This window comes from Myiozetetes cayanensis, unplaced genomic scaffold, assembly GCF_022539395.1.
Source record: "Myiozetetes cayanensis isolate MyiCay16 unplaced genomic scaffold, myiCay2020 scf3, whole genome shotgun sequence".
In the NCBI taxonomy this organism is placed as follows: Eukaryota; Metazoa; Chordata; class Aves; order Passeriformes; family Tyrannidae; genus Myiozetetes; species Myiozetetes cayanensis.
The window spans coordinates 1,310,849-1,324,439 of record NW_026087521.1 but is presented as its reverse complement, the minus strand read 5'-3'; the positions used below and the strand labels follow the sequence as shown (position 1 = coordinate 1,324,439).

The 13,591-nt window shown below is 54.8% G+C and overlaps 1 protein-coding gene across 1 annotated transcript; it reads left to right on the top strand.

Moving 5' to 3' along the window:
- Positions 1-219: 219 nt before the first annotated feature.
- HCLS1 (hematopoietic cell-specific Lyn substrate 1) lies at positions 220-12,340 on the top strand. Its single transcript, XM_050324120.1, has 15 exons — positions 220-282; positions 1,800-1,883; positions 2,699-2,772; positions 3,597-3,726; positions 4,407-4,517; positions 5,101-5,155; positions 6,928-7,038; positions 7,151-7,261; positions 7,894-7,949; positions 8,368-8,437; positions 8,666-8,781; positions 9,411-9,521; positions 9,942-10,255; positions 10,709-10,776; positions 11,561-12,340. Exons 2-15 carry the CDS (start codon positions 1,800-1,802, stop codon positions 11,695-11,697), a joined length of 1,548 nt encoding a protein of 515 aa, XP_050180077.1. The 5' UTR covers positions 220-282; the 3' UTR covers positions 11,698-12,340.
- The last annotated feature ends 1,251 nt before the right edge of the window (positions 12,341-13,591 follow it).

Here is a 13,591-nt window from a genome sequence, read left to right as displayed (position 1 = left end):
TTTATGACCATGGGTCACACGAGGTGTGCTGGGACCTGGTGGTGCCGATGGGGAAGCGCTGGCCACGTGCTGTGTCAGCATCTTGGAGCACAGGCAGCAAGTGAGGGAACTGCAGCACTGGGGCAGGTCTGGGGACTGGTGGCTCGAGCAGAGCTGGGGGCTGGGATGCAGGAAGTGAAGAGAGCTTGAAGTTAAAACAGGAACTCGGAGCAGCCCGAAGCTCTTGCAGGCAGCAGGTGCCCGAGCAGAGAGCAGCAAGTTTGCCAGCAGGAGCCTTTAAAGGTAAGAAAGCTTGAGTGTGTTTTGAGAGTGGAAAGTGAGAAATTACTACTGAAAAAAGTGATGTTTGGTGTGTGGATAATGCTGGGCATTTGCTTCTCAGGCTGTTGTCCTGTCATCGTTGTTGCTCTCGTGTCTGAGCCTCTAAAGAACCACATTTCCAAATCTACCAGCACGACTGTGCTGTGTGGTAGCCCCTACATTTGTGCTGTAGTGGATGTTTTCACAGGGGGAGATGGGACAAACTAAGGGGTTGAGATGCCAGCTGATATTTCTGACTGTGGGGGTGTCTGGAGCGTCCAGTGCAGTTACAATCTGTGGTTTGTCGTGGTTCCCACCATGCAGGGCAGGTGGCTTTGGAGAATGAGCACTCAAGAACCATTTACAGCAGCATTTAAAACCCTGAACCACCTGATTCGAGCTCAGATCAGCCGCCCTGATGAAAAGCCCTGTGCTAGTTGGTTGTTTTTGCTGCTGGCTCATCCTTTACAAAAACGAGCGAGAACCTTTCAAAATCTTCAGTGTGCGAGATGACAATAAATTAGGGAGGAGAAAAGGAGAAGAAAGGTTGTTGCTAGATTGTGCTGTGTCGCCCACACGAGCCTTCCTTCCTGCTTTTCCCTGCTTCCAATTGCAATCAGCTGTATTGAGTTTGGCTCAGGATTGCTGTGAGTGGGGAGTGGCACAGAACTGCCACGGTCCTGAGGCACCTGCAGAGGGCCTAAAACTGTGAATCTGCCTCAGCCCTGCATCCTCTCCCTTAGCTGACTGCTTGGCTTTTGCTTAACAAAAAAAAGACACATCCCTGCTGGTTTAGTTTCTGTTCTCTTTGCTCCCTGGCCTTGCAGGGAGCTCCCTTGCCCTTTTGGCAACACTGAGAACTATTTGGGGCTCCTCAACACTGCAGACAGTAAAGGGTTGCTGAGAGTGATGGCTCTGGAGTGTAGGCAACTCCTGCCATCTTCTCTCTCTCGTTTTGTGAAAACTTTTGGGAGGGGTTTTTTCATTGTCTTTTTTTTTCCGCAGTCACCTTGAAAACGAAACACAGGCTGTTCTAGATTTCACATCGCTTTCAGCTTCCTCTTCCTGGGCCCATCACTTCCTCCAGGCCTGTGGGAGCTGTTCCACCACAGCCTCAGCCCCTCCAGCCCTGCCCCCCTTGGGGCTTTTAGCCCCATTTCCCATTTTCCCCCTACAACCGACACAAATACCACAGGGCACCAGTTAAAAGGTTGGAAAACAGACAAGAGGCTCGAAGAGTCGACCTCAGATCCATCAGCACGTGGCAGTGGTGTGATTGTGCTGCTGTGGGGGTTAACGTGGGGGGACAGCCTCTCCCAGCACAGAAAATGAGCGGGTGTTGGGAGCAGCAGCTGTTTTGGGGTGCCCTGTGCCGTGTGAGGGGCATGTGCACGAGGGCAGGTGGCTTGCCAGGGCCCCTTCCAGCCCAGGTTGGCCCAGGTGAGCCAGCTGTGCCCACGTGCCGGGCCCTGGGTGACAGCCGTGCCCTCGCTGCGCAGATGTGGAAAGCGGTCGTGGGACACGACGTGTCAGTGAAGGTGGAGTCTCAGGGAGACGACTGGGACACGGACCCTGATTTCGTGGTGAGTGTCTGGCGTGGTGATTGTTATGCTGGTGGCGTGAGGGGTTCCTGGCCCCTGGGCTGCTCTGCTGGGCCGGGGCGTGGGGAACCATCAGTCACCCTGTCTGAGCCACTTCTGCCCCATCTGCATGTTCAGTCTCCAGAATTCCTGCATCAGTGCCACCTCCATGTCTGACCACAGGTAATGTCACTTGAGGAATATGGAATATTCAGGGGTTTTTCAACATGCTCCTCGGTAGCTTCCCTTGTTCTCCCCACAGCCTGTGTTACAAGACATAGTGAACACTTATGTTTCCTCTGTCCCACACTGTTTGTAACTGCACAGGATCCAGCATTTCCCCCATTTGTCTTTTTTTTTCCAGATGGAAAATCCTACTGTCTGTAGTCCCCTTGTGCAGGTGCAGCTCTGTGCCTCTCATACACTTGTTTTCTAGCTAGTCTGACTCTGGGTGAACTCTCTGCATTCATACAGGATCGTGATTTTCATTTTCCTTTTGGTTCTCTATTCCTTTCCTAATAAGCCTCTCCTGTTACACAAGAGCCCTGTGTTTTTGAGGTCCAGTCTTGCCTAGTTATTTCCAGTTAGAAATCCTAGTTTGGGACAGAAAAGCAATTCCCTTCCTCAAAGTCCCAAATTATTAATGTTGTAGGAAAAAAATCTATGCTGTCCAATTTTTTTTTTTTTTTGCTTGTTTTCACTTCATCTCTTCTATTTGTGGAAGCATTCAAACTAAGCCTGAACAGCGTGAGGCTTTATAAATAAACATTCCCGAGCCCGGTGCGGGGCAGGGGGTGACGGACGTGGTTCATCCGCAGAACGACATCTCCGAGCGGGAGCAGCGCTGGGGAGCCAAAACCATCGAGGGCTCCGGCCGTGCCGGGCACATCGAGTGAGTGCGGCGGGGAACGGGGAGCGGGCGGGCGGAGAACGAACCTGCCGGGGGTGCGGGACAGGGACAGGGCCCGGGACCGGGTGGGCGGAGAACGAACCTGCCGGGGGTGCGGGACGGGGAACTGGGGCCGGAGCTCGGGCACGTCCCCACGCGTGGGGCGGCCCCAAACCAGCCACATCGGGGCTGCTTTGCGGAGGGGCGGGGAGGGCTCTCCCGACCTGGCGGCCTCTCGATCGCGGAGCGGCGTCCCGGGGCTGTGCCGCGTCCCGGAGCGGGGCCGGCATCGCAGTGGGATGCAGGAGCCACCTGTGCTGCTGCGGGGCGTCAGCGGGCGAGTCCCGGTGTAAAGGCTTCCCGCTCCTTCCCTGCCCGCGGGAATGACCCGCGGCAGCAGCTCCCTCGGGACGTCCTCCCAGCGCTGCCCTGCGGTGCGGCCAGAGGGACTTTGGGGACAGCCCAGCGCTGCCCTGCGGTGCGGCCAGAGGGACCTTGGGGACAGCCGAGCGCTGCCCTGCGGTGCGGCCAGGCGCAGCACACAGAGAAAGGGAGGTGTGGGATCCCGAGGAAGCCGGGATGTGGCCCTGAACAGGGCTGCAGGATGTCCCCTCAAAGCCCAGTGCTCTGGTCCCTCGGCAGGCCCTGGGGTACCACCCTCTCTGCGTGTGTGGCTGGCACCCAGGGGAACCCAGTGCGGGAACGTGGTGGCAGCTCTGTCCTGCTCTGCCCTGGGTTCTGGCTGGGGCAGGGGCACAGGGATGCTCCAGCTGGATGCACGGCTCTCGACAATCCCACACTGACCTGCCCTGTCTCTGTCTCACCAGCATCCACCAGCTGAGGAACAAGGTGTCAGAGGAACATGAGGTCATCAAGAAGAAGGAGATGGAGACTGGCCCCAAGGCCTCCTATGGCTATGGAGGCAGATTCGGAACAGAGCGGGACAGAATGGATAAGGTAACAGCTTCAAGGGCTTCCTTGAGCCCCACTGGAAAAGGGTTCTCATAAAGGAAGGGGTATCCATGTTTTCTGGCTGGACCCTGAGGGGTGAAAATGGAGAGCTGGCATAACTGCAGAGTTATGCCCACACACGTCCAGCTAGCCCATAATCTGTCTCCAGGATCTGTTTGATTCCATTTGTGTAACTCCTCTCTACAACTTCTTGGCAATTCTCCCTTTAGCTGTGAAGAAGGAATTTCTGTGGCTGTTCAAACCTGCTGCACAACAGTTAAATCAGTGCTTGAAGAACTAAAAAATAATGATTCTCTTCTCATATTCTGCATTACAGACCTCACAGCTCCCTGGGATGAATCCCTAGTTTGTATTCTCTGTTCTCACACTAGGTCTGGTTTATGTTTTGTGACGATCATGATCCCAGTTCTTCCTGCACCTTTCAGCATTTAATACTTTGTTTTTTTCTGAAAGTGAGAGTGTTAAACTGCAGTAATGTTCAGTAGGTGTGGTCACTGTGGGATTGCAGGATATCGAGGGCATGGCTGGTGCTGGCAAAGGCTGCGTGGAAGGGCACGGTCAGCTTGGACCTGTCACTGGGTGTCTGTGGGTGTCCCAGCAGCGTGGTGGCCGTGTCTGCCCCAGCCTGGCCGTGGGTGCTCACGTCATGCTGTCTTTCCTCTCAGTGTGCAGTGGGACACGAGTACGTTGCTGATGTTGGGAAGCACTCCTCGCAGACGGATGCAGCCCAGGGCTTCGGGGGAAAGTTTGGAGTCCAGCGGGACCGAGCCGACAAGGTGTGTTGGACAGTGCAGCTGAAATGCATCCCTGCTGCCTGTGCTGCCCCTCAAACAAACACTGCTGCCTGTGCTGCCCCTCAAACACTGCTGCCTGTGCTGCCCCTCAAACACTGCTGCCTGTGCTGCCCCACAAACAAGCACTGCTGCCTGTGCTGCCCCTCAGACGCTGCTCCTGCCAGACTGTGGCTCAGTCCTCAAAGCTCGGGAGGCGCAGGTGGAAGTGTGCCATGTACCACGGTCACCTGGGGCTGTGCTGTTCATCCTAGGGCTGTGATGTTCATCCTGGGGGCTGTGCTGTTCATCCTGGGGGCTGTGCTGTTCATCCTGGGGGCTGTGCTGTTCATCCTGGGGCTCTGCTGTTCATCCAGGAGCTGTGCTGTTCATCCTGGGGCTGTGCTGTTCATCCAGGGGCTGTGCTGTTCATGCAGGGGCTCTGCTGTTCATCCTGGGGGCTGTGCTGTTTGCCCAGCATTCTGTGGCACAGGGCACAGAGCAGGTTTCCAGCCTGGCCCCAGAGGAGGGTGGCTGAAACCTGGCTTGGCCCTCAGGCTGACTGACAACCCCCCATTTCTTATTCCAGTCAGCGCTGGGCTTTGAATACAAGGGTGAGGTGGAGAAACACTCGTCCCAAACAGGCAAGTCCATGGGCACGTGTGACCCCTTGACACTTTGCCCAGCTGCTCTTCTGCTCCCACTCTCCCATGCTGTTTGTTGTGGCACAATCTCCTTCGTTATCCCCCTCCTGTCACTTGTTTCAGATTCCTGTTCCCGGTCCGTCACCCCCATGGCCCCATTCCACACTGTCCTCTCACCATCCTTCTGTTGTACATCCCACTCATCTCTGTGCTTTGCTTTGGTGAAAGCCACGTTCCCACCACCCCCCATGGATGGCTGGTGCTCCCTGTCCTCCCAAAGCCCTTCTGAGAATGGCTCTGGAGGAGCTCTCCAGGACACGAAGTGATTGCTGGAGAAACAGCTTGTAGGAAAAGGCACAGCAATGGATATGGAAACAGAAGCCTGTGGAGCACCCAAACTGCTGCAGAATTCTGAGGATTCAACAAACGGTGCAAGAAGTGAAAATAAAGCTATTTTAAATATTCTGCACCCAAAAGATGAGAGGGCAAGGCCTGTTGCTGTTTTCAGGTAAATGTGAGGAATGCTGCATTACCAAGGGAATAACTGAATTGGGCTCGTTTAAGAGGAATCTATAAAAGAAGGAACATAGTTTAAGACATTCTTGGTTGATCTTAAAATAATGAATTCCATGCAGTTGTGCTGCATTAACATATTCTTGTAGACACAGAAATTCATCAGGCTGTGTGAAACCACAGAAGTTGCTCAGGACAAAATGGAACTGTTAGAAGTGTTTGGGTTGCTTTTCATAAAAATATGTCTATTCTAGAAGCTTCAACAGCAAGACAACAGTCATAAAATCTGTGTTTGCTGAAAACAGCTCCCTTAAAGATCCGTTTCATAACAGCCTAATGGGTAGACAATAGTTTAGTCAAGGTAAGTTTAAGAATTGTTCGTACTTACGGATTGACTGAGCTTCTGTGAAACAGATCCATTCTGGAATAAAAAATGTCCTCATGCAGCTTTCTCTAGATCACAGTCTTCATGGATTGTTACAGCTGGAGTCATTGGAGAAGCCCCAGCTCAGTCCTGTGAAATGCAGACCTGTGAGAAAAGCATCACAGAACAGGGAGAGGTGACTGTGATTTACCCCCTCAAGGGCAGGATTTTGAGCTGGCAGGTGTCTGAGAGGAGGAGTCTGTGCAGCCATAGCCAGGATGGAGGCTGGAATGCCTCAGGAATCAGCCAGTAATAACCAGGTGGTCCTTAGGGAACCGCTGAATGTGGCTGAAGTCGTAATGGATCACTAGTTTGGAGATGGAAAAGGGAGAGGCACAAGGCAGCTGTGTGTGCTCTGGCACACGACAGCCAAGTGGGGGGAGCAGGAGTGTGTCTACAGAAATGGGGGTTCAGCCTTTACTGCAGCCCCAGGCTCAGGTGTTTCCTGGTAGAAGCTGAGATTCCACCCCAGCAAACACGAGCCCCTTCGCCATTCCCGTACTTCCAAGGCTCAGTGTCCTTCCAGCCCTTTCCCAAGGCTGGCAGACCAGAGCCAGACATCCTGGGAGTTGGGTGAGTGGGTGATAGCCTGGCTGTCAGTGCCCAAATCCCTGCTTGGTTTTGCCTCTGTGTGGTGACTGTGGTCCCACTGCGTCCCTGCTGTCCTTGACACGTCCGTTTTCTTCCTTCCTTCCCTCCCGGGTGGCTGTGTCTGCTTTCCATCATCCCCGCTGCTCTCCTTCCTCCCCCCTGCTCCTTCCCAGTGCTGCTCCCTGTTGTCTCCTCACCAGCCCCGTGCTGGGGGCAGTGTTTCACTCCATTTGCACCATCCCAGATTACTCCAAGGGCTTTGGTGGCCGTTACGGAGTGGAGAGGGACAAGGTGGACAAGGCGGCCGTGGGGTTCGACTACAAGAGCCAGGCAGAGAAGCACGACTCTCAGAAAGGTGAGCTGGGGCAGCCAGGGGACACAGCCTGAGCTCACACTGCTGCCACTCACCTCCTTCCCTGCCTTGTCTGTTCTCTTCCACGCTGTCATCTGGATCCCTGTGCCTCAAGATTACGCCGTGGGCTTTGGTGGGAAGTTCGGGGTCCAGAGGGATCGTCAGGACAAGAACGCCCTTGGCTGGGATCATCAGGAGGAAATGCAACCCCACTCGTCCCAAACAGGTCAGGACACGCTGCCAGAGGTGGTGGCAGTTTCCTTGGAGTACACACAGACCTGGAGCTTGTGGTTCACAGTCAGAGATCCAGCTGCTGAAAAAGGAACGTGTCCAGCATGTTCTGGAGCAGCTGGGATGTGGTGAGCCCCAAATGACAGGGGCAAACTCTGCCAGAGGAGATGGCTGCTTGGATCAGTGGGGGATGTGGGATGAGAGTCCCTCAGTCAGGCTCCCCAAACTCTGCTGTGCTGTCTCCGTGAGGGACATTCCTGACCATGTGCTCATTGCAAGGGCAAGCACAGAGGAATGAGGCAGAACAGACCCCAGGAATGTGGGGACTGCTGCAGGGTTGACTTCAGTGCACAAGGCCACACTCCATTCACACTCCGTGCCTTGGACACAGGTTGGGCAGCTCCAGCCCTGCATTCCTGTGCCCTTGGCTGAAAGGAGGGAGAATTAGTCCTAAAAGCCACTGTCCAAAGCACTTTACATGTGTAATCTCGAGTTGTTTCCATATATGATAAGGTGCAGACAAGGCTAACTCATCTCATTTATCACTGGTCACAGCATACTGAAGCCAGATGTGCACACAGAACATAAAATATTATAAAATAGCCTCCTTTTTTTTTCCCCATACAGACTATGCCAAGGGGTTTGGAGGCCGGTATGGGGTCGAGAAGGATAGAGTGGATAAGGTAAGACTGCTGCAGCCTTCCATGGCTTCCTGCTAATCACTGCTCCTTGCCCTGCTGCGAGAGCAGAGATGTCCCAGGTGGAGGTGAGATTCACAGTGCTCGGTGCACAGATGTGGCAAGAGGGAACTGGCTCAGTGTAAAATAGCAGAGGATGCAGAGGGATGCAGCCTGGGGAGACCGTAATGCAGGGAATTCCTCGTGGCACTGTCTGTAACTCCTCACTTCTCTGCTGTTTCTTAACTTCTGCTGGTTTTCTCTCCTATCAAGGAGTGCCTTATGGTCTGCTCAGGCAGCTAAATCTGCCTGGACACCTCGACAAACTCCAGCAGGGATGGGATTAGCACAGCTCGATCTGCTGGGCACGAGGAAAGGTCACCTTGCCCAAGAAGCTGGCCAATTGTTTCCCTTCCTCTTGCAGAGTGCTGCTGGCTTCGATGAGATGGCAGCTCCCACCTCCTCCTATGAGAAAACAAGACCTCTGGAGGCAGGTGAGACACAGGAGTGTCAGCCCTGGGCTTGGGAAGCTCTGGGCCTCCTGGTCCCTCTGTGCCAGCACGCTGGTAGATGGGATGAGGGGTTTAAACTGTGCTGGGGGCAGGACAAAGCTGGCTGAACTGCACGTCTCTCTGGAAGAGGTGGAAGTCTGGGTTTCTCCTGGATGCTTGGGGTGGTGGGAGGGAGCCGTGGGGCTGGCTTAGGTGGCTGTCTCCTCACAGGAGCCTCCAGTGGCACCAGCAGCCTGCGGTCGCGGTTCGAGCACATGGCCAGGTTGGAGGAGGAGGAGGAGCGGCTGCGGCGACAGCCCCAGCAGCGCCCGGCACCGCGGGGACAGGTGAGCCCTGGCTGTCCTGCCGTGTCCTCTGAGGCTCGTGGAGCAGACTTTTCCTCGGGCCGTGCACCTCCGTGTCCTTCCAGCTGATCTCTTTAGAGCAACTTTTTGCCTAAACTGCTTCCCTGCCTCTGCCACAGCCACCCACCGAGCTTCACGTTTGTCACCGGACTCTCCTTTTCAGCACACGGATCAGTGTGTGCCTGCACCCAGCCGTGGCCCCTCTGCTTTGGCCTCGGCTCCTTTTGCCTCTGGTGCTTGTCAAAGAGTGCAGTCACCCCTCCCCAGCACCGCCATCCCAGCAGTCTGCCTGTGGGATGCACCCCAGCAAACTGGAGATGGCACCCAGCCCCGGTGCTTACCTGACCCGCCTTCCCACCTGCTGCTGTTCCTGCACTCAGAGGGCAGACTGGGATTCACAGGGAAGCCCCCACACCACAACACGTTCCTCTTCGGGGGTGGCCCCCACCCTTGTCACCAGCCTGCCAGTGCCTAGCCCAGAGCGGGTTTGTAGGAGCTGGAGCAGATTCTAGGGGGAGGGAAATGTTCTGAGTTGCTGTTTTGGGAATGGGCAACAGCCACTGCTCTGTACTCATTCCGAGGGACTGAGGGATCTGATGGCTCTTCTCCAGCAGGAAATCCCACCGGGAGGGAAGGGGCACACCGGGGCAGCCCCTGCTGCCGTGCCAGCACAGGTGCCCAGGAGTGCCCACGGAGACCAACCTGTGCCACCAGGAGAGCAGGTGCCAGGGCAGCCTGGGAGAGCCGGGAAGGGGGAGCAGGCAGAGGGGATTGCACCTGAGAGGGGCTGTGCTCCGTGGGCAAGATGTGGAGCGCAGCCACAGCGTGTGAGAGGCTTTGGAAGGACGAGGGGGAGCCTTGGGATGGGACTGCACAGCACCCCGTGGGACAGGCTCTGGGAGGGGGGGTGGTGCAGTGGCAGCACCGTGGGCTGGAGAGAAGTATAAACAGAAGCTCAAACACGTGAACCCTGAGGATCTCCAGAGCAATCCCGGGTGCCCATGGCCTGAGGGGCTGAACTGTTCCCCTGGTGGTGCTCCATGGAGGGGCTGCCTTATGCCAGGTGCTGGGAGTCAGGAGAGAGCTGCCTGTGGTGGATGCTTCACAGGTGACTTTCTTATCACTTTCTCACCTCGTGGCAGGAGGCCAGAAGGGAGGACGAGGAAACTCCACCCACTCTGCCACCAAGGCCAGCAGATCTGGGCACAGAGCTGTGCAAGGTCCCCAGCCAGGATCAGCCCATCTACAGCGAGAGTTTGGATGCTGGTGGAGACTACGAGGAGCTGCCAGAGCCCTCTGACTACTGTGACATTACCAGTGGAGGTGCTGAGTACGAGGAGCTGCCGGCCCCACTGGAAAAGCCGGATGCTATCTACGACCTTGGGGAAGTTGGAGGAGAAGACTACGAGGTGATCCTTCCTCAGGAGCACAGCCAGAGCCAGCCCCACCTGGGTGAGTACTCATAGAAGAGCCCATGGCTTGGGAATCTGTGTCCTGAAGTCTACTGTGGTCAGGGTAGCAGCTGCTGAGGATGGAGGCCTGGTGGTCTCCCGCTCCCCTGTCCAGCCCCGAGGTGCAGATGAGCTACACACAGTGCTGGGCCAGGCAGCAGGAGTCTGCTGAATCTGCTGGATTCCTGCCTGGCAGGAGGAGTAGGGGGCTGCTGTGGCTCAGGAGAAGCTGGATGTGCACTGATGCTCTTGCTGTCACGTCCCCAAAGTGGCTGCCAGGAGTGTACTGGGGCCACACTCCTTGCGGAGGGGGAAGGAAGTCACACCTTGCTTTGGGCTGTGGCAAACCTCTCCCTGCTGACAGGGTTTGGATGTGCTTGCCCAAATCTGCACTGCCCAGGGCTGTGTGGCTGCCTCATCCTCTGTCTCATCTGTCCCTCCTGTGTCCTGCAGCACAGCACGGGCGGTGTTAACGAGGGGCAGGACCTCGGGACCTGTGCTGTGGCTCTCTACGATTACCAAGGAGGTGGGTCTGCCATCAGGGCTTGGGGGGGGAGGGCACTGGGCCAGAGGGACGTGGGGGTCCACACCATCAGCAGTGGGGGAAAAGACTGTGGGTTGGGGGGTTTAAATTTCCTCCCTGTAGGAAGCAGAATGAGACCTGGCTTGGGAAGTGCGGTGGTTTAGGAATGGTATTGTCCAATTTAGTAGAGCCACTAAAAAAACACCCACACACACCATCCCCCTCCAGCTGGAGGCCCAAAGGGCAAAGGTCGTGGATTGAGATAAGAACAATTTACTGGAAACAGCTGTGAGAGAAGAAAACAAACAGTAGCAGCAACAATATTAATAACTGAAGGTTTAAGAAAATAAATTATTCACGTGGAAAAACACTCACTGGATTAATAAACAGTAGTGGATGGCTCCCTCCACCATTTCCCAAATGGAAGGAACCCTCTCTTCCTCAGAAGAAAGCCCTTTTCCCACCCCAGCAATGATGTGAGGTGTTACCAAATAACTTCAGTGTACTGGCCATGCCCCCACCAGCTTATTGCAAAAAATTAACCTGTCCTGGCCGGAACCAGGGCAGGAATAGAAAAACTTCATCTTTCACCTGCAAGGTCTTTGCTCATCTGCTTTATCTGTGCTGTTTGATGGGGGTTGGGTGGGGTTGAACTCTTGGGGGTTTATCAGGGTGCTTGTTCCGTCTTCTCCTGCCCAGGGGAAGTGGGAGGAGGGATGTGAACTAGCTGTGTTTAGAGTCCTCTTTGCATTGTGACTGTCTGTCTGTCCTGAACGATTTTTTGCAGAGGGAGATGATGAGATTTCCTTTGATCCTGACGACACGATCACGCACATCGAGATGGTGGACGAGGGCTGGTGGCGGGGGCGGTGCCACGGCAGAGTCGGCCTCTTCCCAGCAAATTACGTGCAGCTTCTGCAGTGAAACGAGCACTGGGCAAGCTGCTCCCTTCCAAACTTTTGCCTCTCTCTGCTTCAGCCTCTCTTCCATGTTATCAGCTTCATTTGGTGTGTCCACATTTCAGAGGAATCTCAGGGAGCGAACTGGCGGTGCCTGAGGGGATGTTTTGTCTTGTGCCCAAGAGGATTTTGGTTCCCATCCGCTTCCAGGTGGGAAAGGTGGGATGGTTTAAGAACATATGAGTGTGATATGAGGTGTCTCTTCCACCCAGGCTGCCACACCTGTCAGCTGGCAAACCTGCAGGAGCGTGTCCCGTTCCCAACGGGGCAATTCCCAGAGCAGAAACGCTGACTCTGGTCCAGACAAGGCAGAAGGGACGTGAGCTGTGGGACCTCCTTCAGCTGCTGTAGCCCTGGATCTCATCCTAGCCAGGGTTCTAAAGGAAAGGAGCACTGGGAAAATCAAATTTGCCTTTGTTGCCGGGAAGGGTTTCCATTTGCAGGATGGAGCAGAGAAACATGAACGTGGTCTGTGTGCCCCTTTTGGGCACTGGTGTGTCTGTCCCTGGGGGCTGTGCCCTCCCTTTGGGGCACAGGTGTGTCAGTGTAGCTGTCCCTGGGGGCTGTGCCCTCCCTCCCATCTGCAGCAATAAACAGCTTCTGCTCTGGCCTGGCTCGAGTTGTATCCCGGTGTTTTTGTGACAGCTCACGTCCCCTGTGCCCGTTGGAGGCTCCTGGAAAAGGTCCCCTGACTCTTCATCACAGGTGTGGGGAAAGGTGGGAGCAGGTGGGAATCAGGACAGGAGGAAACATCTTGTTTTTAATGGTTAAGATAGTTTTCAGGAATGCAAAGCAAAGCCCTCCCTTGCACCAGTACATCCCAAGTGAACGCTCAGCTGTGGGAGTTGTTGTTGTTGTTGTCGTTCCTCTGGGAGATGCAGGAATAAGCTGGGGATAGCTGAGCAGGGAGCTGTGAGAGAACACCTGAGGGGCTGTGAGAGAACACATCTGCCAGCAGCGAGTCCCACTGTGACACTTTAGAGTTCAGTGGCTCACGGGTGGGTTCTGGACCACCCAGACAGCTGACCAAGCCTGTACTACCCGGGGTGGGAGTGCAATATTCCTGTTCGATGTTTGATCCTGGGAAAACCCACAGGCTGTGTCTGTCCACCCAGGGAAAGGTGCATTGGGATTCAGACTAAAAATTGTCAGTTTTAATGTAAGTTTTCCGGAGGTTTCTGATTTGGGTTGGCTTTGGGTTTTTTGTTTGGCTGAAGTTTGATTTATTTTTTTTTCTCTGAGGAAACTTCCCCAGTCTTTTTGAGTTGTGTAGCTCCCCCTGCATTTCCTGCTCTCCCTTTCCAGGGGCTCTCCAGAAAGGGATTCATTGGGCAGAAATACTTCTTTCCCCAAAGAATAGAATCAGCACCAAGGACTGACAAATTGTTCCCAACAAGTCGTGAATGTCCCGGTCCTGGTTCTGACTCTCCAGTGGGTTTCTTTGGGAACAGACTGGATTTTCCTGGATATAACTGAGCTATGTAGGAGTATTTTTGGGCCATCTGACTGCAGGTGTGACCTGCCTGTGTGTCATGGTTTTGTCCTGGTTCAATTTGTTTTTATATTCCCTATATAATTATTAATCAGTTGAGAGAAGGTTTATGCAGACAAAAGAGAGTGGATTGGGGAAAATACTATGAGCTCGTCCCAGTGAGTCCCTGCTCCTGGCCCCTGATTTTGGGGCCATTGCCCCCAAAACACAAACCATCATTTGAGCTCGGACCCAGCTGCAGAGCCCCAGCCAGAAGAGGTAACTGAGGCAGCAGCAGCTGCCCCACGTCCCCATCCAGCCCTCAGCCACCATCACACTGGAGCCACAGCCACTCACGGGACTGTTTTCCAGAGCTTTTGCCACAGAG